A 25,895-nucleotide genomic window follows, 5' to 3' on the forward strand; every position below is an offset into this window, starting at 1 on the left:
CCCACCTTATCATAAAATTGATAATGATCCCATGTTTCGCCAGCTTGGATGATCTCATCTTCTGATACCGGAAACATAGCTTGTTTCATCGGACCTTTACTTTCTCCTGTCAATCACGCAACATAATCTTGGTAAACATCAATTCTTTTTGGCCTTCTCTCGGAAAATTGGGTCGGGGGTTGTGATGCTCTAGCTGACCTCAATGTGTTTGCATATAAAAATTTTCTGGTGATGCACTGCCCACTTGTAATCTGGGTAAGCGTGGACCGAATGGGCCATTGTTTAAGCGATTGCTTAGCTCAATGGTGGAAATTCAGACATTAGTTAGACCGCTACTTAATAAACAAAACCACAAACTTAGCTGCACCCCCATTGTTATATGGGTTTGACTCTTTGCTAATGCTATAAAAAAGTCGATATAATTTATCTCAAACTCCTTTTATGAACGGTTCGGCTATATAATAATCTAGTCTTCCTCCAACCAAATTGAAAAGGAAAAGGAAAGGAGTAAAAATAAACACATCTTGAAATTTCTTAGCTCTATTACATAACCGAGGAGGTTGACCTTGAATTAATCAAATGTGGGGATAGCGTATCTTCCTCGCCATCGGAGATTGGACTAGGTATAGCCTCGTCAGCATTTTATAGCTTGCCACATGAGATGGAATACGACAATAATCACTCGTTAATTAATTTTCTTAATTAGATTCTTATATGGTCGGCCGGGTAATAACGAGCACCTACTTCGCATCGGTAATACCAAACTATAGTTGCGCATAGAACTACATAGCATGCTCAATTCGCTCAGCAGATCAAAAGATTGACGAAATTAACGATAGCTCAAGACTAAGACCAAAGAAGACGTCGGCCCACGATCTTTCCCTTAGCTTATCCTATCAAAAAGCAATCAAATGCTAACTAGTCTTCCGCGATCTAATCCTTTACGAGACACTTTTCGATCCACCCAACTCGGTCTTTCGACGCATGTCATCGGTTATCGACTTGATACATTACACTTTGAGGCACTATCTTTCTCCAGATCTTTCGGTCAAACTTGCTGATTCAACTCAAAGGATGGCAAGTGCAGCGGATGGCCTCTCGAGCAAGTTGAACGGCGGCTTTTGCTCAAAATCTGCAGATCACCAATCATTACTCTTATCGCACGGCACGGGCCTCTCTTTAAACCAATATTATTATACTTTGTCTCCATCGAAAGGAAAATAAACATATCATATTCAATATTCATCCGGTCTTTCCCAAGATAAGCACCTTGTCAGCATCTATTTCAGGAAAAATAAAATTAAAAAAAAGGAAAGAAAAAACACAATAACGCAAAGCTAGATATAGATAGAGAGAGGAGAATATATATAGCTGTTAAAATAATTATTGTGAAAAAGTGGAAGAGCAAAGAAGAAGACCCTCCATTGTGATGTGTGTGTGTGTGTGTGTGTATATATATAGCTATTAAAATAAATATTGTGAACAAGTGGAAGAGTAAAAGAAGGAGAGCTTCCATTATGGAAACCTCACTGCCAATTTACCATTGGTCTCTTGGGCGGTGGCTTGCTTTTTTAAGTTGCTTTTAGACTTTTGTATTTTTGGCTGTCGGTCCTACCCAAGTTGCGATCAGCTCTCCTCCCTACGAGATTAAAAGCCACCCGCATAGAGAAAACAAGAAAAGAAAGGCTAAGAAGGAAAGCTCATAGATTAGATTGGGAAAACACCAAAACAATACGTACGTTTTTAAACCCTCTCACCCTTTACATTTGGGTGACCATGGTCCGGATGAATGGTTAAGGATCGATTTCGAAAAATTGAAATCAGGAACCACCCGTTAGTTCCATAGATCCACTCGAGAATCGAACCACCGGTCCGGTTTAGTTTTCAGGTGAGTCCATGGAATCGATTCCACCAAATTTCACATAAATGGAGGTGACCAAGGGCGAAAGAGGGAGGCGATGAACGGCCGGATGCGCGGCCATGAGTTTATTGGAGTTGAAAGTCGAGACTGTGAATCGATGGGCGATGAGCTTAAGTCAAGACCATAAATGAGAGATAGAGAGACGACTTAGACAAAGTAAGAATGAGAAACACTTAGTTGATTGGCGTTGAGTTTTAGATTAGGGATTTTAGGATTTTCATTTTTATTAAAAGGTTTTCTTTTTTTTTTTTGAAAATTTTTCTTAAAAATTATATATATTACCGGTTCGATCCGAGTGGGCGGTTCCATACCTAGAACCGGAAACCGAACCGGTGCTCACTGATTCTAATAAATTCGAATCGAGAGCCGCCGATTCCGATCCGGTCCAGTCCGATTTCAGGTGGTTTCCGATTCCTTTGCACATCCCTACTTTACATATCTCTATACCATTCACAATACTCCAAGCAGTAAAATTTTGAATCGAAAATACCCAAATTACTCGTCCTTGCAAACTCAATTTAGCATCTTGCCCCGAGGGTCTTGATGATTGGTCGCTTTGAATGTCTCGAGGGACCATGGGGATTTAGGGTTTGTGATGTGGGGATTTTCGGAAAGAAGTAGATATTCTCGCACATGAGAACGTAAGGATAACCGATGTAAAGGTGCAAAGTCAATCTTTAAGGTAACACTCGTATAAGCATTTGATATTTTCCAAAAGTAGAAATATGTAAGTGGCCCTCAAATGAAAGGTAAAATCACCTTCTTGATGTTTTTCCAATTATGTTATATACGTGAAGGACCATGATTGATCGGTAGTTACCATGCGATTCGTACTTGGACAAGTGCAACGTGATGCATGCTCCGAAAGTGCTCTCCTTCTAGATTAACTTTATATGCACAAACGCACCCTTTTAGATCACCTAAATAATGCTCTTGCCTAATTCGCATTTGTATATCAACTTGGGGGTCATTATCAAGAGTGTGAAACATCCTTAAAAGTCGTAGGAGTGAGCTTTGTGTCCCGATCAGCTCTATCATCGCCCCGACAAAACTGGGAGTGTCATCTTGCTCTTTTGCAGCGTTGAAAAGACAAAAGGCACTTGTAGTGAAGTGGACAAGGAATCTTAAACAACCGAGCACGTGTAGAGGAACCCGACACGACCATAGCTTCTTCTAAGTCTTAGGGTTGATGGGCACGATAATGATCGAGCCTGTGAAAAAGTTAGCCAACTTTTTGCTTTTGGAATCGAAACGCATCACACACAGAAGGGCCCCGTTTGATCGTTAAGTGATTCTCAAAATATCCTAATGTCTTTTCCATTTTATGAGGAAAAAGAAAAGTCTACGAGAACGCGTTTCGCAGCATTTGTAAAAACGCCTTTCGAATGACCTGACGTGATTGATTTAGTGGTTAAAGACCCACTATTATGTGGGAATGAGGAGCACGACATATGATAAACTCCCCCACGTTGCTAAGTGCGAACAATTCCAGGTTTAGACCTCATCCGCTTGGTTTTTGGCTCTCGCTACTTCATTGGACTATGAAGCCAAGTATATCACGAGTCGGCCGGAGCTGAAGGTGAGTTCCTTGTCGTAGAAAAAGGAAGAAAAAAAAGGTACATTATAAATCCCGTTAGTTTCTATTAAATTTTACTATTAAATTGCTGAATTGGATGACATGTGACAGTTAACAGGTGTTCTGATTTGGAGCTTTACCCACCATTTGTTACAGGTGTGCCAATTTGTGATTTTTCGTGTTATTAATCTAATTTAACAAAAACTAACGGATGGTAAATTTAATATACCAGCTTGGGATTTTTGTTGATCAAAAAATTAGTTTAGGATAAATTTGTCACAAGTGTACCGGTTTAGAATTTTTTGTGATTAAAAAATTAATTTGGGGTAAATTTATCACAGATAGACCAGTTTTGAGTTTTTCATAGTGGTAACCCTTGTTTTTTCCCACTTAAGTGAAATAATAAGAAGGATTATCGGGGTCTCTTAACTTAATTGACCTCTCTCTTATCACGCACCCAATTCAACATTAAATGGACTATTATTTCATCTCTCTACCTTTCTCTAGATTTATTTATTCAATTTTTTATTTTCAATTCACTTCTCTAGACTACTTCCATTCAAGGACATTCTACAAGTAAGCTACTCCTATTGAATTATGTAACTTGGGCCCCGTTGTTCAAAGCAAGAAAGAAGGAAGAAAAACCGAGGACCGTCCAAATGCCACTTTTCTTCCAACCACCCCCAAAGCGCTCGCCTTCTGGAAATTCATCATCCTCCTCCTAACCTTTAAAGAAAACAAGAAAGAGCGAAAAATGAAAACGAATGCCTCTTTCTAGAAGGGCTCTTGTCCCACCACACGTTCTTTGTCTTAATTTTACTCGCCTTAATCAACCTCATTAGCCCCCCCTAAGCCACGTTCTTCTGTTTGAAAACGGATTTGATTTAATTAATTTCCTTGGGAAATGGACACCTAAACTCCCGACTACGCCAACTCATAGTTCCCCGTCATGCTCTAGAACGAAATTTAGCCGGTCAAATGTATTATGAGGTATCTCTGTAATTATATTTTTATATATACCCTTATTGTAATTAGTCACTCTTATAAATACATACCATATAACCTTAATTGGGGTTAAGCCACCATAAACACTCTGTTGTTATTTTTTCTCTAACTCTAAATATCAATACGAATACCTTAAGAATATTGGCTGAACATCTACACAGAGAAATTGTAGTTTCCAAAGTACTTTTTTCTCGAATGAAGATCTTTTTTCTATCAGTATGGTTGACAGATTTAATGGGAGCACTCGTCAACAAGATCCATATTGATCACATCCAATATTATTGTGATTCGAATAGGATTTTTGTGGGATTGTGTCGATCGCTTTAGTTATTATTTAACTACTTTAGATTTCTGTTCGTTTTCTTGACATATATTAGGACTAGGGGACGATCTAGTGTAACGCTGGCAAAGCGATAGATAAACATGCTTGGATGATTCGGAAAGATCACTCGAGTATATGTGCCCACAAGCGCAATTAGAGAGAAACCTCTTTTTGTGTATTCATTAAAATATGACGAAAGATGCTTTGAGAAATACGTTCCTAACCCTAGGTGACATTGGAAAACCTGAAGATAAGTGTAAGCAGTTAGAATTAGTAAAAATAAAAAAAAGCCTGTAATAACGAGAACAAATTGACTTTAAAATAGAAAATTGCCTCGAAACATTTGCATAAAACAATGAATTTTGCGCTCCGAAAAAATTGCAAATAGGGAACCAACTCACTTTATTTACCGTACAGTGCTCGAAATGAGCTTTCCGAATTGGTATTGTGGATTCAGTAACTCTTGTTTGACCAAAAGTCATGGCCATTTTCTCGTGCACTACCGAATTGTTGCCCGAGACCCACCTGCTGGATTTATGCCTGTCCGAATATTCCAAAAAGTCATCAAACAAACAATTAGTCAATTTCTTATTTACTTGTTTGATAGAGAAAGTGACACAAATGGTCCATGAACTTTGATCCACCAATGTGCAATATAGTGCATGAATGAAAATATTCAAATGTAGTGACAACATTGAACATTTTCATATAGTTCAAGGACTAAATTGAAAATGTGCTAAAGCTCCAGGGATGTCATTGAACAAATTCAAAGCTCAGGGACCACATTGCACATTGGACCAAAGTTCGGGGACTATCTTGAACAAATTAAAAGTTTGGGAATCACATTACACATCGAATTAAAGTTCATGGACCATTTGTGCCATTAACCCACATTACACGATTCAAGCAAAACGTTACCAAATGCGCCATTTCCCCGGCTTGACGTTCCAAGCTTTATTTGGACTATGAAGCCGGGTATATCACGCACCCAATTCAAATGGACTATTATTTCATCTCTCTTCCTTTCTCTCCAGTCATTTGTTTCATTTATATATTTCTACTCCCTTCTCTAAACTACTTCCATTCAAGGACATTCTAGAAGTAAGCTACTCATATTGAATTGTGTAGCTTCGGCACCGTTGTCATAGCAAGAAAGAAGGAAGAAAAACCGAGGACCGTCCAGATGACCCTTTTTATCTATCTACCCCCAACGCACTCACTTTCTAGAAATTCATCCATCCTCTTCCTAACCTTTAAAGCAAACAAGAAAGAGGAGAAATGAAAATCGATGCCTCTTTCTGGAAGGGCTTTTGCCCCACCACGCGTTCTCTGTCTCAATTCATAGCTCCCCGTCAGGTTCTAGAACGAGATTTGACCGGTCAGTCTGGCGTAACCATAGGACGTTGTCAACGAGCACCTTAAGAATACTGGCTGAACAAAAATAAGCATCTATTTTTTTGGTCAGTATGATCAGATTTAATAGGAGCACTCGTCAATAAGATCCATGTTAATTACCTTTGAAATTATCGCGATTTAAATAGGATTTTTGCGGATCAAGTCGATCGCTTACGTTATTTTTTAGCTACTTGAGATTTCGGTTCATTTTCTTGACATGATATGAGGGTCATCTGTCAATCTAGGGTAACGCTAGCGAAGTGATAGATAAAACACGGATCGAATGATTCAGAAACTCGCTCTCAGGTGTACATGCCCCCTAGTGCAACTAGAGAGAAATATCTTTATTTTTTTTTTCTGTATTCCATAAAATATGACGAAAGCTGTTTTGAGAAATACCTTGCTAACCTTAGGTATCACTAGAAAAACCTGAAAATAAGTTTAAACAGTAAGAATTCGAAAAAAATAAGCAGAGCCTGTAATAACACGAAAAATTGACTTGAATATAGAAAGTTGTCTCGAAACATATGCATAAAACAATGAATTTTGCGCTCCGAAACAACTGCAAAAATGAACCAAGCCGCTTTGGTCACCGAACAGTGCTTGAAATAAGCTTTCAGAATTGGTATCATGAATCCGGTAACTCTTGTTTGACTAAAAGTCATGGCCGTTTTCTGGTGCATTGCCCGAATTGTTGTCCGGGACCTACATGCTGAATTTATGTCAATACGAATGCTCCAAAAAGTCATCAAGCAGACAGTGAGTCGATCTCTTATTTACCTTCTTAATATAAATAGTTCAAGCAAACCCTCACCAAATGCATCATCTCCTCGACTTGACGACTCGAGCTTTCTCTGGTTAGCTTATGCAATGACCTCCATCCAACCATGGGAATCGTGTGGAAACGACTCGAACTTCAAATCAACACTAGGAAAATCAGCATGAAAAAACAGCCATTGACGGGCTTCGTCAACCTTCCATAAAATGACCCGCGGTGCGCGAGCGTGAAGCACAAGGATTCTGAACTATTTGCAGGGACAACTCCTATCAACACCCGATCCCAATCACTTCACCAAAATATCCTGAGAGAAATCGACGAGGTATGCACAGTTAGCACGTAATTATCATGTCGACCAGCTCCCAACTTCCGTCCATCGCTCGACTTCATAAACTTTAGTTTATCGAATTAGATTATGCCTTTGCTTCTGGATGAGAGAGAGAGAGAGAGAGAGAGAGAGAGAGAGAGAGAGAGAGAGAGAGAGAGAGATGCTTTGAGGAGACAGACTGAATAATGTTGTTTAAATAACCTGAATCAACAAGGTCGGGTTATCACCTGATTTTTCATGTGTCTCCTTCCATATGACGAGCATTATGTGAAGAATACTATTATCAAGGACAATCTTGAAGTGTTCTTTCTCGACTGGTCAGCCCCAGTGATTTATCAATGGCCATCCCATCATTTTCACCATTCCTTGGTGAGATGGGATGTGCTTTCTCTCTATTATTTATCATTGGCTGCAGGCCAAAGTGGTTTGTGATAGAAAAATGGGGTGGAGTCGATAATAAATGTCGTTAGTGAGAGTTTGATAAGGCTTGAAAGATTATATAAGAAGTATTGATTTGTCTCGAGAACTCAAGGTTGAAGATTCTAAGTGTGGGATGTTGCCAATTGTATATAGGGTTAATACCACGAAAAATTCTAAACCGGTATATCTGTGATAAATTTATCCCAAACTAATTTTTTGAGCGCCAAAATTCCCAAAATGCCTTAGTTTCGGTTGAATTTTACCATCAAGTTGCTGAGTTGGATGACACGTGACAGTTGATGGACGATCGATTTGGAGTTTACCAGTTTGGGATTTTTCATGGTATTAATCTAATTTAATGAAAACAACGGATGGTAAATTTGTCACAAATGTACTAGTTTGGGGTTTTAAATGGTCACATGTGTACCAGTTTGGGGGTTTTTGATGATCAAAAAATTAATTTGGGATAAATTTGTCATGTGCATACCAGTTTGGGATTTTTTGTGATATTAACCCTTATATATAATCCATAGAAGATTAATGCACGTGCTTAGCAAGTTAGCATCATGTGACTTGCCAACACGAGGATTACTTACCATGAAAATGCCCAAGGCGTTGGCATTAGTTACCTAAAGAACATTTCATACTATCACCTTTAGTAAATGTTAGTTCTAGGGAAAAAAAAGCAAATAGAAAATGTTAGGACCACTTGGGTTTTTAGCTTGTGTCTTAATTGATTTACCTTCTCGAGATGGAATTTATTTTGGAATACTACTCAAGCAACCTCGTGATCTTTTTTTTGCTTATGTTACTTCAGAGGATGATTAACAACCGAATGATGATTCGACTCGACTTCTTCAATTGATATGTCATATGGTATTATCTCTCTTGATTTGAATATATGGTTTTCAAGATTAGAATCCCATTATCCAATATTTTGAAATCTTGGGAGGCTTGCTTCACAAGCAATTGACCCTAATAATATAAACATCTCATCTTCAGATCAGATGTGTGGTCACCCCTTCTATTGAATGACTTCAAAGAATTCTAAAACCGTAGGTTTAGCTAATAGCTCATGCTAGCAGATTTGCCCTAATCCAGCAAAATCAGATTGATAATACTCACCATGTTTTTGACGTGCGGTTGAGCTAATCAATCGAATGGTGAGTGGGTCACAAAAGGTCATCATCAACCACAAACCATCAGTTGCTCATTATTTGTCATCAATTCGTGATGCCCTTATATAGAAAAAAAATAAAGAAGAAAGAAGAAGAATTATAGTGCGGAAGTATATGGCGGTGTCTTGACTAAAAAAAAGCATATGGAGCGTAGTCAGAAGATAAGAATAACTCGACTGTGGATTATACTCATTAATCTTTCGACCTAACTCCAAATGCACACAAGTAAGGCTTATCATGCAATATCCATGTCATGCGACGTGTCAACATGGTATCATCGCATAACCACGCTTTCTAAATTTATGGTGGTTGGCAAAGTGGAGAACTTGCGTTGCAAATGACGCGGATTAACATAATGATCATTGCATTTGGACTCTCCACCTAAAACCACATCTAACGATAGAAATGGAGAAGGCTTTCACCTACTGACCTTAATTTTCTCAAACTCCTCAGAAACCAAAGCCAGTTTTGCACGTCAATGTCGACCAATTCGTTCAACATAGATAAAATAAGGGTTAATACCACGAAAAACTCTAAACTGATACACTTGTGACATATTTACCTCAAACTATTTTTTTGACCATAAAAAATCCTAAACTGGTACACCTGTGACAATTTTACCCCAAACATACCACAAAAAACCCTAAACTGGTACACATGTGATAATTTTACCTCGAACTAATTTTTAATATTATTTTTTTATTTTTTTGAATTTTTTTGAATTTTTTCTTTTTTCTTTTCTTTTCTTTTCTTTTTTTTTCCTTCACCTTCAACCTCTGTCCGGTCGCCCAGAGGCAGAAGCCGGCGAGTGCCGCCCTCGCCGGATCTGGCGAGGGCCGCCCTCGCCGGCGTCGGGAGAGGGCCGCCCTCGCCGGCGTCGGGAGAGGGCCGCCCTCACCAGATCCGGCAAGGGAGACCCTCGCCGGCGTCGGGCGGCCCTCGCCCGACGCCGGATCCGGGCGAGGGCGACCCCGGCTGCGGTCGGGCGAGGGCTGTCCTCTTGCCCGGGGCAAGGGCGACCCTTGCCCGACTCGGGTGAGGGCGGCCCTCGCCCGACGCAGCGAGGGTCGCCCTCGCCGTAACCGGCGAGGGCGCCCTCGGCCGATACCGTCGAGGGTCACCTCGCCGGATCGGCGAGGCGACCCTCGCCGCGTCGGGCGAGGATCGCCCTTGCCCCGGGCGGGCGAGGACGGCCCTCGCCCGACGCCGGCGAGGGCAACCCTCGCCCGACGCAGGCGAGGGTCGCCCTCGCCCGACGCCGGCGAGGGCGGCCCTCGCCGGCTTCCGCCTCTGGCTAGTCGCCAGACCGGCGACCGGCCATGGTCCGAAGATGAGAAAAAAAGAAAAGAAAAGAATAAAAAATAAATAAAAATTCGAAAAAATAAAAATAATATTAAAATTTTAATTCAGGGTAAATTTGTCACATATGTACCGATTGGGTTTTGTGGTAAGTTCGGGTAAAATTGTCATTGTGTACAGTTTGGGGTTTTGGTGGTCAAAAAATAGTTCAGGGTAAAATTGTCACAGGTGTACCAGTTTAGGGTTTTTTATGATCAAAAAAATAATTTAAGGTAAATGTGTCACAAGTGTACCAGTTTAGGATTTTCGTGGTATTAACCCATAAAATAAAGGGGGGAAGTTATGCTTTAAATCTTATTGTAATATAGTACATGATAGCTCTGCCAAACCATGGCTAATTTGACGCGTGACCGATAAGTATGAGAAAAAAAAAAGAGAGAACTTTGGCAATGACGTCCAATCAAATTAAAGTGGACACAATGTCCCTCGTCGATGTCGATAATGTTTTCTCATCTCTTTCATGGATGATAATCGAACTCATCACGTGATTGGGATGGCAATCGGCATGTGCTCAAGCAACCTCTCGCCACCGATCTATCATGATTCGAGTTGCAAAAATCGTGACCTGAAATTTGAAACCTCAGCCCGTTTCGAACTTGCACGTCAATGCCGACAAAAGGGGGGAAGTTATGCTTTAAATCTTATTGTAATTTAGCACATGGCAGCTCTGCCAAAACATGGCTAATTTGATGCGTGACCGATAAGTATGAGAAAAAAAAAAAAAGAAGAGAACTTTGGCAATGACGTCCGAGCAAATTAAGTGGACGTTATGCCCATCTATAATGTGTCCGCATTGCTTTCGCATCTCTTTCGTGGATAATATTCGAACTCATCGTGTGGTCGAGATGGTAATCAACATGTGTTCAAAGAGCCTCTCGCCACCTATTCATCACGACTCGAGAGTCATGAAAACCCCGACCAAGAAAAAAGAAATCTCGGGTGCGAAACTAAGCACGTGAATTCATGATAAGGGGGAAGGGCAAATGAAAAAAAATCCAAGGAGGTTCGAGTCCAGGGCTCATAATTAGAGTCCCGCTGACTATTCAAAGCACCACATATCGTGCAAGCACAAATGAGTTACCAATCGCTAGTTTAGGAGAAAGTCTCCCGAGGATGAGGTTAATTAATGAATTTTTAATTAAATGTTTTCAACATAGCAATGGGAGTGGGAAACCCACTTGCTAAGCAAAGAACCCTAAACCGCCCACCATCGTTGCTTCCACTAAATTATTACTCCTGGTCCGCCCTTATTATAATGTTTTTTTGCACCCCCCCACGCCCCCAAAATAAACATAAAAATATCCGATTGAAGAGGCCAATCATTAACAACTTTGAAATTTGAAATAATAAAAAAAGAAAAAAACCAAAATCCGTAATCCAAATAATTAATTAATCCCGAAATTAATCAAAAAGGTACGAAAAATGGCGAGGCCCCCACGACCGGCCCGACAGCGCACACCGCCCGCCTGCCACGTGTCCGGGGGCCCACCATCTCATCTCCGTCCGCGATCGCCATATCGATAACGCCCCCCCGCGCACTAGCGCACATCGTACGATGCGGTGCACCCGCGCGCACCGTGCGATTTCCCCCCCGCCCCCGCGTGTCTCTCTGTGCGCGCGCGCGCGCGCCTGTATATGTTAAGCCTTCGTCCTCGTCTTCTCCACCATCGTCCGTTACCACGCCGCGTCTCCTCCCACATCTCTCTCTCTCTCTCTCTAAAAGCTCGCGGAGCTCTCTCGCCAACGCGAACGGGCTTCAGCATTTGAGTTGAATCTCTCTCTCTCTCTCTCTAGAAAGTTCGATTCGTGCGGCGGACGGCGAAGGGCGGTTGAGCAAGCTGGGAGCTTGCTCCTTTGCGGTTTTTTTTGGGTACGAGACTTGCTGCCTGCTCTCTTCTTTGTTCCCCCCTTTGGAGGGAGAAACGGTGGGAGGTGAGAGTTAATATCACAAAAAATCTCAAACTGGTATGTCTGTAAAAAAATTTAATTTATTCCGAACTAATTTTTTTACTGCAAAAAATTCCAAATTAGTACACATGTAATAAATTGACCCAAAACTAATTTTTTTGACCTTCAAAAATCCCAAATCGGTACACTTGTAATAAATTTACCTTCCGTTAAATTGAATTAATACCACGAAAAATCATAAATTGATAAATCTGTGATAAATAGAGGGGTAAAACTCCAAAGGACTATGCCCGTCAACTGTCACGTGTCATCCAACTTAGTAATTTGACGGTAAAATTTAACAAAAATTAACGAAGGATAAATTTATCACATGTATACCAGTTTAGAATTTTTCATGGTATTAACCTTAAGTTAAATATTGTGAACAAGTGGAAGAGTAAAGAAGATGAGATTCCATTATGGAAACCTCACTGCCAATTTGCCATTGGTCTCTTGGGCGGTGGGCCGGTGGCTTACTTTTTTAAGTTCCTTTAAGACTTTGATATTTTTGGGGTTAATTTTTAAAAAAAAGGTACAAATTTTAGGTCGAGTGACAATTCTGGCCCAAATTTTTTTTTTGTCTTGTAAAAAAGCACAAACTTTAGGTCGAGTGACAATTCTGACCAAAACTTTTTTTTCTCTCATAAAAAATCACAAACTTTCATGCTTATCTCAAATCTAGCTTCCCGTTGACTTTATGTCTGAAGTCAAACTTGTTTGAGAAAAAAGGTTATGGTTGTGAGCTTCATGGATCTCGTCCATGGCATCTATCGACGGACGGTAGTCTACAACTTCAAATTTTTGACAAAACGACGAAGTCTGACAAAAGAGATTCAATCTGGAGATCTTTTTTATTTGCCGGTGAAGTGAAGGAGATGAACAGTTTCACCGTTATTGTTCAAATTGTGCCTCAGAGAAGAAGGTAATGAATAGTATTTTAAATCTAGTCAGCAAGTCACGTGGATTTATTGCTGAGGTAGAATAGTCAAGTTGGATAATCAATGGTTCTAAGTCAAAGGGGGCCAGATTTGGGATTCAAGTGAAAGTTTGTGATTCTTTATGAGACAAAAAAAAGTTGGGGCCAGTATTGTTACTCGATCTAAAGTCGATTCATTTTTTGGAATTAGACTGATATTGTTGGCCCCCGGTCCTACCTAAGTTGCGATAAGCTCTCCTCCCTATGAGATTAAAAGCCACCCTCATAGGAAAACTAGAAAAGAAAAACTAAGAAGGAAAGCTCATAAATTAAATTGGGAAAGCACCAAAACATACGTTACCTTTTTAAAACTCCCACCCTTTACATATCTTTGTACCATTCACAATACTCCAAGCGAAATTTCGAACTGGAAATACCAAATTACTCGTCCTTGCAAACTCATTTTAGCATCTTGCTTGGAGGGTCTTGATGATTTTTTGCTTTGAACATCTCGAGGGAGCGTGGGAATTTAGTGTTTGTGATATAGAGATTTTTGGAAAGAAGTGGATATTCTCGTATATGGGATGTAAGGATAACCGATGTGGAGGTGCAAAGTCGTCTTTCAAGGTAACACTCGTATAAGCATTTGATATTTTCCAAAAGTAAAGATATGTAAGTGGCCCCCATGTGAAAAGTAAAAGATCACCTTCTTGATATTTTTTCAATTAAATATGTTACATACGCGGAGGACCATGATTGATCGGTAGTTTACCACGCGATTCGTACTTGGACAAATGCAACATGATGAATGCTCCGAAAGTGCTCTCCTTCTAGATTAACTTTATAAGCACAAACGTACCCTTTTAGATCACCTAATAATGCTCTTACCTAATTCGCATTTGTATATCAATTTGGGGGTCGTTATCAAGAGTGTGAACATCCTTAAAAGTCGTAGTAGTGAGCTTTGTGTCCCGATCAGCTCTGTCATCCCCCGACAAAACTGGGAGTGTCATCTTGCTCTTTTGCGTTGCTGAAAAGACAAAAGGCACTTGTAGTGAAGTGAACAAGGAATCTTAAACAGCCGAGCACGTATATCAGAACCCGACACGACCATGGGTTCACGTCTAAGGGTGGATGAGCACAATAATGATCGAGCCTGTGAAAAAGTTAGGGAACTTTTTGCTTTTGGAACCGAAACGCATCACAAACAAAGGGTCCCGTTTGATCATAAGTAGTTCTCAAGTTATCCTAATGTCTTCTCCATCTTATGGGGAAAAAGAAAAGTCAGACCAGAACGCGTTTCGCAGCACTCATGGAAACGCTTTTCGAATGACTTAACATGATTGGTTTAGTTGTTAAAGAACTGACACTTATGTGGGAATGAGGAGCACGATATATGATCGACTCCCCCAAGTTGCTAAGTGCGAACAATTCCAGGTTTAGGCCCCACCCACTTGGCTCTTGGCTCTCGCAACTTCATCAGACTATGAAGCCGGGTATTTCATGAGTTCAGTCGGAGTTGAAGGAAGAGAAAGATACACTATAAGCATTGTTTTTAGGGTTAATATCACGAAAAATCCCAAATTGGTATATTTGGAACAAATTTACCCAAAATTAATTTTTTGACCACGAAAAACCCCAAACTGGTACACATATGACAATTTTACCCTATGTTAGTTTTCGTTAAATTTTACCGATAAATTTCTGAGTTAGATAACACGTGGCAGTTGACGGGTGTACCAGTTTAGGGTTTTATGCTTCGTTTATCACAGATATACCATTTTGTGATTTTTTGTGATATTAATCCAATTTAACGAATGGTAAATTTGTTACAAATGTATCAGTTTGGGGTTTTTGGTGGTCAAAAAATCTGTTTATGGTAAATTTATCACAAGTGTATCAGTTTGGGATTTTTTATGGTCAAAAAATTGGTTTTGGGTAAATTTTGTCGCAAATGTATCAGTTTAGAGTTTTTCGTGGTATTAACCCTTATTTTTATGATCTCCCTAAAGTTGGGCTCCTTTTCTTCATCACTGTCCTTTGTTATTTCCCAATTAAGTAAATATCAACAAGGATTATTGTGGTCTCTTAACTTAATTGACCTCTCTTCTCCTATCACGCACCCAATTCAACATCAAATGGACTATTATTTCATCTCTCTTCCTTTCTCTCGATTTGTTTATTTATTTGTTTTTTCTATTCACTTCTCTAGGCTACATCCATTCTAGAAGTAAGCTACTCCTATTGAATTATGTAACTTGGGCTCCGTTGTCAAAGCAAGAAAGAAGGAAGAAAAACCGAGGACCGTCCAAATAACCCTCTTTCCAACTACCCCCAAGCACTCACCTTCTAGAAATTCCTCCTCCTCCTCCTCCTAACCTTTAAAGAAAACAAGAAAGAGCGAAAAATGAAAATGAATGCCCCTTTCTAGAAGGGCTTTTGTCCCACCACGCGTTCTTTGTCTTAATTACCCTCCTAAATCAACCGCATTAGCCCCCCTAAGCCACGTTCTCCTGTTGAAAACGGATATTATGTAATTAATTTCCTTGGGAAATGAACTCCTACACTCCCGACTCCACCAATTCATAGTTCCCCATCAGGTTCTAGAATGAGATTTAGCCGGTCGAATGTATTATGGGGTATTTCTGTAATTATATTTCTATCTGTACCCTGACTGTAATTAGTCATTCCTATAAATTCAGATCATACAATCCTAATTGGGGTTGAGCCACCATAATCACTTTGTCGTTATTTTCTTTCTGACTCTAAATATCAGCATGAGTACTTTAAGAATATTGGCCGAACATCTGCACAAAGAGACTGTCGTTTCCAAAGTACCTTTTCTTGTATTATAACGCAACAAAACTGAAGATCTTTTTTTGTTTGGTATGATTGACAGATATAATGGGAGCACTCATCAACAAGATCCATATTGATTACATCCAATATTATCGTGATTGGAATAGGATTTTTGTGGGATCGGGTTGATCGCTTTTGTTATTATTTAACTACTTGAGATTTCGGTTCATTTTCTTGACATATATTAGGGCCATGGGTCGATCTAGTGTAACGTTGGCAAAGCGATAGATAAACACGAATTGGATGATTTGAAAACACGCATTCGAGTGTACATGCCCACGAGCACAATTAGAGACAAATCTCTTTTTTGTGTATTCTATAAAATATGACGAAAACTGCTTTGAGAAATACCCTGCTAACCCTAGGTGACACTGGAAAAGCCGAAGATAAGTTTAAGTAGTAAGAATTCGGAAAAATAAATAAAGCCTGTAATAACGGGAAAAAAACATATGCATAAAACAATGAATTTTGTGCTCTGAAACAACCTCTAATAGGGAACCAACCCGCTTTGGCCATCGTAAAGTGCTTGAAATGAGCTTTTCCGAATTGGTGTTATGGATTTGGTAACTCTTGTTTGACCAAAAGTCATGGCCATTTTCTCGTGCATTGCCCGAATTGTTGTCCGGGACCCACTTGCTAGATTTCTGTTGTTCCGAATATTCCCAAAAGTAATCAAGCAAACAATTAATCGATTTCTTATTTACCTTCTTAATAGGGAAAATGACACAATTGATCCCTGAGTTATGACCCACTATGTAATATAATTCCCAAACTTTTAATTTGTTCAATGTGCTCCCTGAATTATAGCATGATATGTAATGTGGTTTCTGAACTTTTAATACATGTTTAATTTAATCTCTTAACTATACAAAAATTTTCAAAGTATTGAATATTTTTGTATAGTTCATAGACTAAATTGAACATGTGGCAAAACTCTATAGACCTCATTGAATAAATTAAAAATTCAGGAATCACATTGCACATTGGTCTAAAATTCAGGAACCATTCATTATCCCTTCTTAATATACACAGTTCAAGCAAAACGTTTCAAAATGGCAGCAACATGCCCCTTTCCAAGCTTTCTTCGGACTATGAAGTCGGGTATTTCACGAGTTGGCCGGAGTTGAAGGAAAAAAAAAAACACACTATAAACACTGTCTTTATGGTCTCCTTAAAATTGCGCTCCTTTTCTTCATCCCTGCCCTTTGTGTTTTTTCCCAATTAAGTAATTAAAAACAAGGATTGTTGTGGTCTCTTAACTTAATTGACCTCTCTCTTCTCCTATCACGCACCCAATTCAACATCAAATGGACTATTATTTCATCTCTCTTCCTTTCTATCCATTTATTTATTCTATTTATATATTTCTACTCATTTCTCTAGACTACTTCCATTCAAGGACATTATAGAAGTAAGCTACTCATATTGAATTATATGGCTCGGGCTCCATCGTCAAAGCAAGAAAAGGAGGAAAGAAAAACCGAGGACCGTCCAAATAACCCTTTTTTTTACCATCTGCCCCAACGCGCTCACCTTCTAGAAATTCATCCATCCTCCTACGGTCCTACCCTTTTAATATACAAGAAAAGAGCAAAAATGAAAATTTAATGCCTCTTTCTAGAAGGGCTTCTGTCCCACCCCCACGTTCTCCTGTTGAAAACGGATCTGAATTAATTAATGTCCTCGGGAAATGGACTCCTCAACTCCCGACTACACCTATTCATAGTTCCCCTTCGTGCTCTAGAACGACATTTAGCCGACCGGTCAGGCCAAACGAAAGGATGTTGTCAACGAGTACCTTAAGGAATATTGGCTGAAAATATGCACAGACGATACTTTTTTCTTGTGTTATAATAACACAACAAAGATGAAAATCTTTTTTTCGATTGGTGTGGTCGATAGATTTAATGGGAGCACTCCATATTAATTAGGGAATATGACACAAATGATCCATATGTAGTCTCTAAACTTTTAATTTGTTCAATGCGGATATTGGATTTTAGCCCAATGTATAATGTTGTCCATGAACTTTTAATTTATTCAATGTTATCCCTGAATTTCTGGTACGTGTTCAAACTAGTTCCTAGATTATATGGAAACGTTCAATGTTGTCCATGAACTTAAATTAATAGATGGATAGTATTAGATATTTTCATATTGTCAAGGCACTAGTTTAAATATTTACCAAATGTTTAAGGACGGCATTGCATATTTGGCTAAAATTCATAGAATACATTTAACAAATTATAAATTTATGGACCACGTTACATATTTGGTCAAAATTGAGGGACCATTTGTGCCATTATCCCTATTAATTATGTCCGATTTTGTCGTGGTTCGAATAGGATTTTTGTGGATCACATCAACCACTATCATTATTATTCAACTACTTGAGATTTCAGTTCATTTTCTTGACATGATATTTGGGCCACGGGTCAATCTAGTGTACGCTAGCAAAGCGATAGATAACACGAATTCGACGATTCAGAAACACGCACTTGGGTGTACATGCCCACAAGGGCAACTAGAGAGAAATCTCTTTTTTTCTGTATTCTATAAAATATGACGGAAGCTGCGTTGTGAAATACCCTGCTAACCCTAGGCGACACTGGAAAACCCGAAGATAAATTTAAGCAGTAAGAATTCGGAAAAATAAATAGAGCTTGTAATAACGCAAAAAATTGACTTAAAAATAGAAAATTGTCTTGAAACATATACATAAAACGATGAGTTTTGTGCTCCGAAGCAACTGCAAACAGGGAACCAACCCACTTTGGTCACCATACAATGCTCGAAATGAGCTCTCCGAATTAGTATCATGAATCCGGTAACTCTTGTTTGACCAAAAGTTATGGCCGTTTTCTCGTGCATTGCCTGAATCATTGTCCAGGACTCGAGCTTTCTTTGGTTAGCATATGCATGACCTCCATTCAACCATGAGAATCGTATGGAAACGACTCGAACTGGAAATCAACACTACGAAAATCAACATGAGAAAACAGCCCGTCACAGGCTTCGTCAACCTTTCCATAAAATGACCTGCAGTGCACGAGCATGAAGCACGAGGATTCTGAACTATCTACAGGGACAACTCCTATCAACACCTGATCCCAACCACTTCACCAAATTTCCCTGAGAGGCATCTTAGGGAATCTTACGAATGAAATCGATGACGGTAAGCACGGTTAGGAGGTAATTATCATGTTGACCAGTTCCCAGCTTCCGTCCATCGCTCAACTTCATAAACTTTAGTTTATCTCATTAGATTATGCCTTTGCTTCCGGATGAGAAAGTTGCTTCTGGATGAGAAAGAGAGAGAGAGATGCTTAATGTCGTTTAAAAAACTTGAATCAGTGAGGTCGGGTTATCACCTGCATTTCCATGTGTCTCCTTCTGTGTATGACTAGAGCATTATGCGAAGAATACTATTATCAAGGACAATCTTTGAAGTGGTGCTCTTTCTTGACTGGTCAGCCCCAGTGAGTTATCAACGGGCATCCCATCTTTTTCACCATTCATTGGTGTGATGTAATGTGCTTTCTCCCTCTATTGTTTATCATTGGCTGCAGGCCAAGGTGGTGTGTGATAGAAAAACAGGTGGGGAGTCGATATAATAATGTCGTTAGTGAGAGTTTGATAAGGCTCGAATTGATTATAAGAAGTCTTGATTTGTCTTGAGATCTCAAGGTTGAAGATTCTAAGTGTGGGATGTCGCTAATTGTATATACGATTAATACCACGAAAAACTCCAAATTGGTACATTTGTGATAAATTTACTTAAAATTAATTTTTTGATCACAAAAAACCCCAAACTACTTTACTTTCCGTTAAATTTTACCGTTAAGTTAGAGTTGGATGACACGTGACAATTGATGGGTGTACTAATTTGGGGTTTACCGGTTTGTGATTTTTCATGGTATTAATCTAATTTAACGGAAACTAATAGATGATAAATTTGTCACAAATGTATTGATTTGGGGTTGGAGTAAATTTGTCACATGTGTATCAGTCTTGGGTTTTTGGTGGCATAAACCCTTGTATATAATCCATAGAAGATTAATGCATGCGCTTAGCATCATGTGACTTGCTAACACGAGAATTGCTTACCATGAAAATGCATAAGGCGTTGGCATTTGTTACCTGAAGAACATTTCATACTATCACCTTTAGTAAATGTCAGTTCTAGGAAAAAAAAAAAAAGCAAATAGAAAATGTTAGGACCACTTGGGTTTTTAGCTCGTGTCTTAATTGATTTACCTTCTCGAGATGGAATTTATTTTGAAATCCTACTCAAGCAAGCTCATGATCTTTTTTAGCTTATGTTACTTCAGAGGATGATTAACAACCGAATGATGATTCGACTCGACTTCTTCAATTGATATATCATATGGTATTATCTCTTTCGATTTGAATATATGGTTTTCAAGATTAGAATCCCATTATCCAATATTTTGAAATCTTGGGGGGCTTGCTTCACAAGCAATTGACCCTAATAATATAAACATCTCATCTTCAGATCAGATGTGGTCACCCCTTCTATTGAATGACTTGAAAGAGTTCTAAAATCGCAGGTTTAGCCAATAGCTCATGCTAAGTAAACTTACCCTAATCCAGCAAAATCAGATTGATAATACTCACCATGTTTTTGACGTGCGGTTGAGCTAATCAATCGAATGGTGAGTGGGTCACAAAAGGTCATCATCAACCACAAACTGGCGGTTGCTCATTGTTTGTCATCAATTCGTGATGCCCTTACATAGAAAAAAAAATAAAGAAGAAAGAAGAAGAATTATAGTGCGGAAGTATATGGCAGTGTCTTGACTAAAAAAAAGCATATGGTGCGTAGTCAAAAGATAAGAATAACTTGATTGTGGATTATACTCATTAATCTGTCGACACGACTCTAAATGCATACAAGTAAGGCTTATCATGCAATATCCATGTCATGCGACGCATTGACATGGTATCATCGCATAACCACGCTTTCTAAATTTATGGTGGTTGGCAAAGTGGAGAACTTGCGTTGCAAATGACGCGGATTAACATAATGATCGTTGCATTTGGACTCTCCACCTAAAACACATCTAACGATAGAAATGGAGAAGGCTTTCACCTACTGACCTTACTTTTCTCGGACTGCTCAGAAACCAAAGCGAGTTTTGCACGTCAATGTCGACAAATTCGTTCAACATAGAAAAAATAAAGGGGGGAAGTTATGCTTTAAATCTGATTGTAATATATATAGTATATGGTAGCTCTGCCAAACCATGGCTAATTTGATGCGTGACCGATGAGTATGAGAAAAAAAAGAGAGAACTTTGGCAATGACGTCCAAGCAATAGTGTTCCTCGTCGATGTCAATAATGTGTTCGCATTGCTTTCGCATCTCTTTCATGGATGATGATCGAACTCATCATGTGATTGGGATGGTAATCGCATGTGCTCAAGCAACCTCTCGCCACTGATTCATTACGATTCGAGTCTCGAAAATCGCGACCCGAAATTCGATTCCTCAGCCAGAAACGAAACGCGGAAATTCACGATCAGGGGAGGACAGATAAAAAGGTTTGAAAAGATTCGAGCCCAAGGTCTCCCACTCTGACACTCGCATAAAAATTTCGCGGACCGCCTTGAACCGCTATAAGCTCAAAATTAGAGTCCGCTAACTATTCAAAGCACCACATATCGTGCAAGCACAAATGAGTTACCAATAGCGAGTTTAGGAAAAATCTCCTGACAATGAGGTTAATTAATGAATTTTTAATTAAGTGTTTTCACATAGCAATGGAGTGGGAAACCTCCTTGCTAAGCAAGAACCCTAAACCACCCACCATCATTGCTTCCGCTAAATTATTCCTCCTTATCCGCCCTTATTATAATAATTTTTTCTGCTCCCCCCCCACCCCCCACATAAACATAAAAATATGAGTTAGTGCCACCAAAAATTTTAAACTGATACACTTATAATAAATTTACTTTAAACTATTTTTTTGATCACAAAAAATTCTAAATTGGTATATTTATAACAATTTCATCCCGAACTAATTTTTTGACAATAAAAAATATCAAATTGGTACACCTGTGATAATTTTACCCCGAATTAATTTTTTTCCCACAAAAAATCCTAAATTGGTACACCTATAACAAATTTACCCTCCGTTAATTTCTGTTAAATTTTACTGTCTAATTATTAAGTTTGATGACACGTGGTAGTTGACGAATATATCAGTTTGGGGTTTTACCCCTCTATTTGTCACAAGTTTATCAATTTGTGATTTTTCGTGATATTAATCCAATTTAACGGATACTAACGAAGGGTAAATTTATCACAAATGTACCAATTTTGGGTTTTTTGTGGTCAAAAAATTAGTTTGGGATAAAATTGTCACATGTGTATCAATTTGGGGTTTTTTGTGGTCAAAAAATTAGTTCGAGGTAAAATTATCACATGAGCATCAATTTGGGATTTTTTGTGGATAAAAAATTAGTCCGGGATAAATTTGTCACAAGTGTACCAGTTTAGGGTTTTTTATGATCAAAAAATTAATCAAAGCTAAAATTATCATGGATATACTAATTTGGAATTTTTCGTGGTATTCGCTCTAAAAATATCCTAGTGAAGAAGCCAATCATTAACAACTTTGAAATTTGAAATAGAAAATAAAATAAAAAACCAAAAATCCGTAATCCAAATAATTAACGAATCCCGAAATCAATCGAAATGATACGAAAAATGGCGAGGTCCCACGACCGGCCCGACAGCGCGCGACCGCCCGCATGCCACGTGTCCCGGGGGAAGCGGGGGCCGGGGGGGCCCACCGTCACGTGTCCGTCCAGCGATCAAGCCGTATCGATAACGCCCCCACGCAAGCAGCCAGCGCACATCGTACGATGCGGTGCACCCGCGCGCACCGTGTAATTTCCCCCCACCCCCGCCCCCCGGGCCCGCGTGTCTCTCTGTGGGTGTGCGCGTGTATATATTAAGCCTTCGTCCTTCCTCTTCTCCATCGTCATCCGTTACCACGCACATCTCTCTCTCTCTCTCTCTCTCTCTCTCTCTAAAAGCTCGCGGAGCTCTCTCGCCATCGCGAACAGGCCTCGGCATTTGAGTTGAATCTCTCTCTCTCTCTCGCTCTCGAAAGTTCGATTCGTGCGGCGGACGGAGAAGGGCGGTAGAGCACACGCCGCGGTCGGCACGCCGGGAGCTCGCTCTTTCCGTGTGGTCCTATCTCGGTACGAGACTTGCTACCTGCTCTCTTCTTTTTTCGCCCCCCCCCTCTTGAGAAGGAAACGGTGGGAGTCGGGAGTGATTCTGGGTTTCGATTTGTGATCGTGTCCTTTGTTAAGATGCCTGTTAGCTAGCTGCGCGCGTGCGCGTGGGAAGAACTGGGAAGGGGAGGTGGCAATGAGCGGAACCTTCTAGATGGTTCTGGAGCCTCGAGGGGTTCGCGGTCGATTTTTTTTTGGTGTTAGGGGGTTCGAGAGATTAGGGCGGAGTAAGCGATGTGGAATCTCCGTGCGCGGTTTGGTTTTGGCGCTCTGCTTCGCCCCCCCTTCTTTTCCGTCGAGAGTAAATGCGGAGGAAGATGGTCCGGCGGTCGTCCGCCTTCCGTCTTCCTCCGCGACTGGCCCTGAAACGATGACAAAACCGGATCTTGTGAGTTGGGTTTTGTTAGCTTCTTGCGTTTCGGGCCAAAGCATTGATTTTTTCTTTTATAATCTCGAATTTCAATTGCCTAGCATCTTCAGAACACCTCGTTGGTAACTGATAGTTATATGTGCCCCTCCTCTCAGTTTACCGTATTTTTGGGATTACATCTGGGAGCGGGTGACCCAGTTTGTCGTACCTCAGATCTCTGGGGGGATATTGCTCACGGATGTCCCCCTGATATGAAACCTGCCTCTGTTCCAACTGTGTGCGAGAATCTCTTCCGGTGCTTTCCATCAAAATTGATGCTTGATGGATGGATTCCATCCATCACGATGTATGATTGCGAGAGGATACTGCCAACCGCCCTAATAATATGTTTTTTTGCCTCTTAAGTCGAGAAGAAATAAGAATTTCAGAGGAGACATCAAGTTAGATTTATAAACTTTTATGCCAGAAAGTTTGTCCGCATAAATTTCACCTTAATTCCCTGCGAAAGACAGACAAACAGAGATGATGAAGAAAGGAATAAAGATCACTTTGTTGCGCGTGGCTTCAGTTGTTAATTAGATTTTTAGTGTTTCTGACCTTATCCTTTTGATATGATCCAGGAAGGCAAGGAATCTTGGTCATAGCACAAGCAAGATGGCCCTAGAGCGCTCTTTTGTAGATTCTATGGCATCGCAAAACCCTTGTGGAGTACACAAGTCGTCTTTAGAGAACTGGAAGTCCCTCGTGGCGGCTGCTGCTGACTCGGAGGATAACCTTTCCGGTGGCTTCGAGTGCAATATCTGCCTCGACATGGTGCAGGATCCGGTGGTAACCCTATGTGGTCATCTCTACTGTTGGCCTTGCATCTACAAGTGGCTTCAAGTTCAGAGTACTGACATGGAAAACGAAGAACCGCAACCACAGCAGTGTCCGGTTTGTAAAGCAGAGGTTTCACAGGCCACTCTGGTCCCGCTCTATGGCCGCGGTGGATCTACCAAATCGGCCAAAAGCAAGGCCCGGCAACTCGGCTTAGTCATACCGAAAAGACCGTTTGGTCCTGCTTGTGGCGTTGATAGCCCGAGATCTCTCGGCTCCATTTCCAGTCCGCGTTCAGTTCAGCGAGTTCACAATCAAGTTTACACACCACAATCGCCGTTGTACCAGTCCCAACTTGGTACCTACCCAGCCGCGCCAATGACTAACCTAGGTGGCGCATCGACGAATTTGGTGGACCCGATGATTGGGATGCTTGGTGAGATGGTATACGCGAGGGTGTTTGGGAACTCGATGACGAACTTGTACTCGTACCCAAACTCGTATCATCTCGCCGGGAGCAGCAGCCCCAGGGTGAGGAGGCACGTGATGCAGGCTGATAAGTCTTTGAGCAGAATATGTTTCTTCCTCTTTTGTTGTATGGTTTTGTGTCTACTTTTGTTTTGAGTGGAGACCATTTTGGACTCTCCTTTGGATCACATGTAAAAATTATGAGGATTACAAAGGAGAAGTCCGGCGCAGCGGTGCGGATTAGAATTTAGAGTCGTATCTCTCCTGCTGCCATATAATTTATACGGAATTTTACAGTTCGGAGTGGATGTTCATCGTTATCAGCTGAAGTATTGTATCTGATTGATTTGCAATCTTCAGAGCCTAGATTCTGTGTCCGTGTTCATGCTGTTTTTCTCTCTTGAAGGGACCGACCGAAAGAAAAACGCTCATGGCTTGTTCAACGCTTAACAGTGCTGCCAATTCTAGACAATAAATCAACTGTTCTGTAAATAAATAAATAGAAAACAAACAGGTGCTCATCCATTAATAAAAGATGATTCGTGTTACGTGGAAGATGATCTCGGTTATCATTAGTGTTGATCTACTCTCTTTGGCACAATTCAACCGAGAAGATGATAATGAGTGTTTCGTGGAAGAATTTTCAGGAAGTGGCCCAGACGGGAGGATCCTATTTTGCTACTCGAATTGTCGCATGTTCAAGTTCAAAAATCTGACCAAACAAAAAGGGTTCAAAAAGGAAAGAATCCCAAGATTTTCGTATTCCAAGGGGGGGTAATGGTGGGTGGGGTTTCCAAATTCATTTTACCTTGGGATAGAACCTGTACTGATCAAGCCAATCACCATCACGAGGCAAAATGTCATTTTCATCACCCATCAACCTTCTAGATAAACAATTCCCTTAAAGGGGGTGTTTTTTTCAATGTGTTCAATGCACATGGTTGGCCGCGGGTGGTGGAGGGGCCACC

At 40.2% G+C, this 25,895-nt stretch overlaps 1 protein-coding gene across 1 annotated transcript; it reads left to right on the forward strand.

Annotated features, from left to right (window-relative positions):
• The first annotated feature begins 23,036 nt into the window (after positions 1–23,036).
• On the forward strand, positions 23,037–25,280 carry LOC115682384 (E3 ubiquitin-protein ligase RMA1H1). Its single transcript, XM_030606596.2, has 2 exons — positions 23,037–23,237; positions 24,264–25,280. Exon 2 carries the CDS (start codon positions 24,298–24,300, stop codon positions 25,081–25,083), a length of 786 nt encoding a protein of 261 aa, XP_030462456.1. The 5' UTR covers positions 23,037–23,237; positions 24,264–24,297; the 3' UTR covers positions 25,084–25,280.
• Positions 25,281–25,895: the final 615 nt, after the last annotated feature.

The sequence above is a fragment of the Syzygium oleosum genome, unplaced genomic scaffold (genome assembly GCF_021117445.2).
Source record: "Syzygium oleosum isolate NSW1041296 unplaced genomic scaffold, Sole_v2.1 Sole_v2.23, whole genome shotgun sequence".
Lineage (NCBI taxonomy): Eukaryota > Viridiplantae > Streptophyta > Magnoliopsida > Myrtales > Myrtaceae > Syzygium > Syzygium oleosum.

Bases quoted from the DNA above. Each gene is read 5' to 3' on its own strand.
- LOC115682384 (XM_030606596.2), top strand. From the start codon at position 24,298: ATGGCCCTAGAGCGCTCTTTTGTAGATTCTATGGCATCGCAAAACCCT.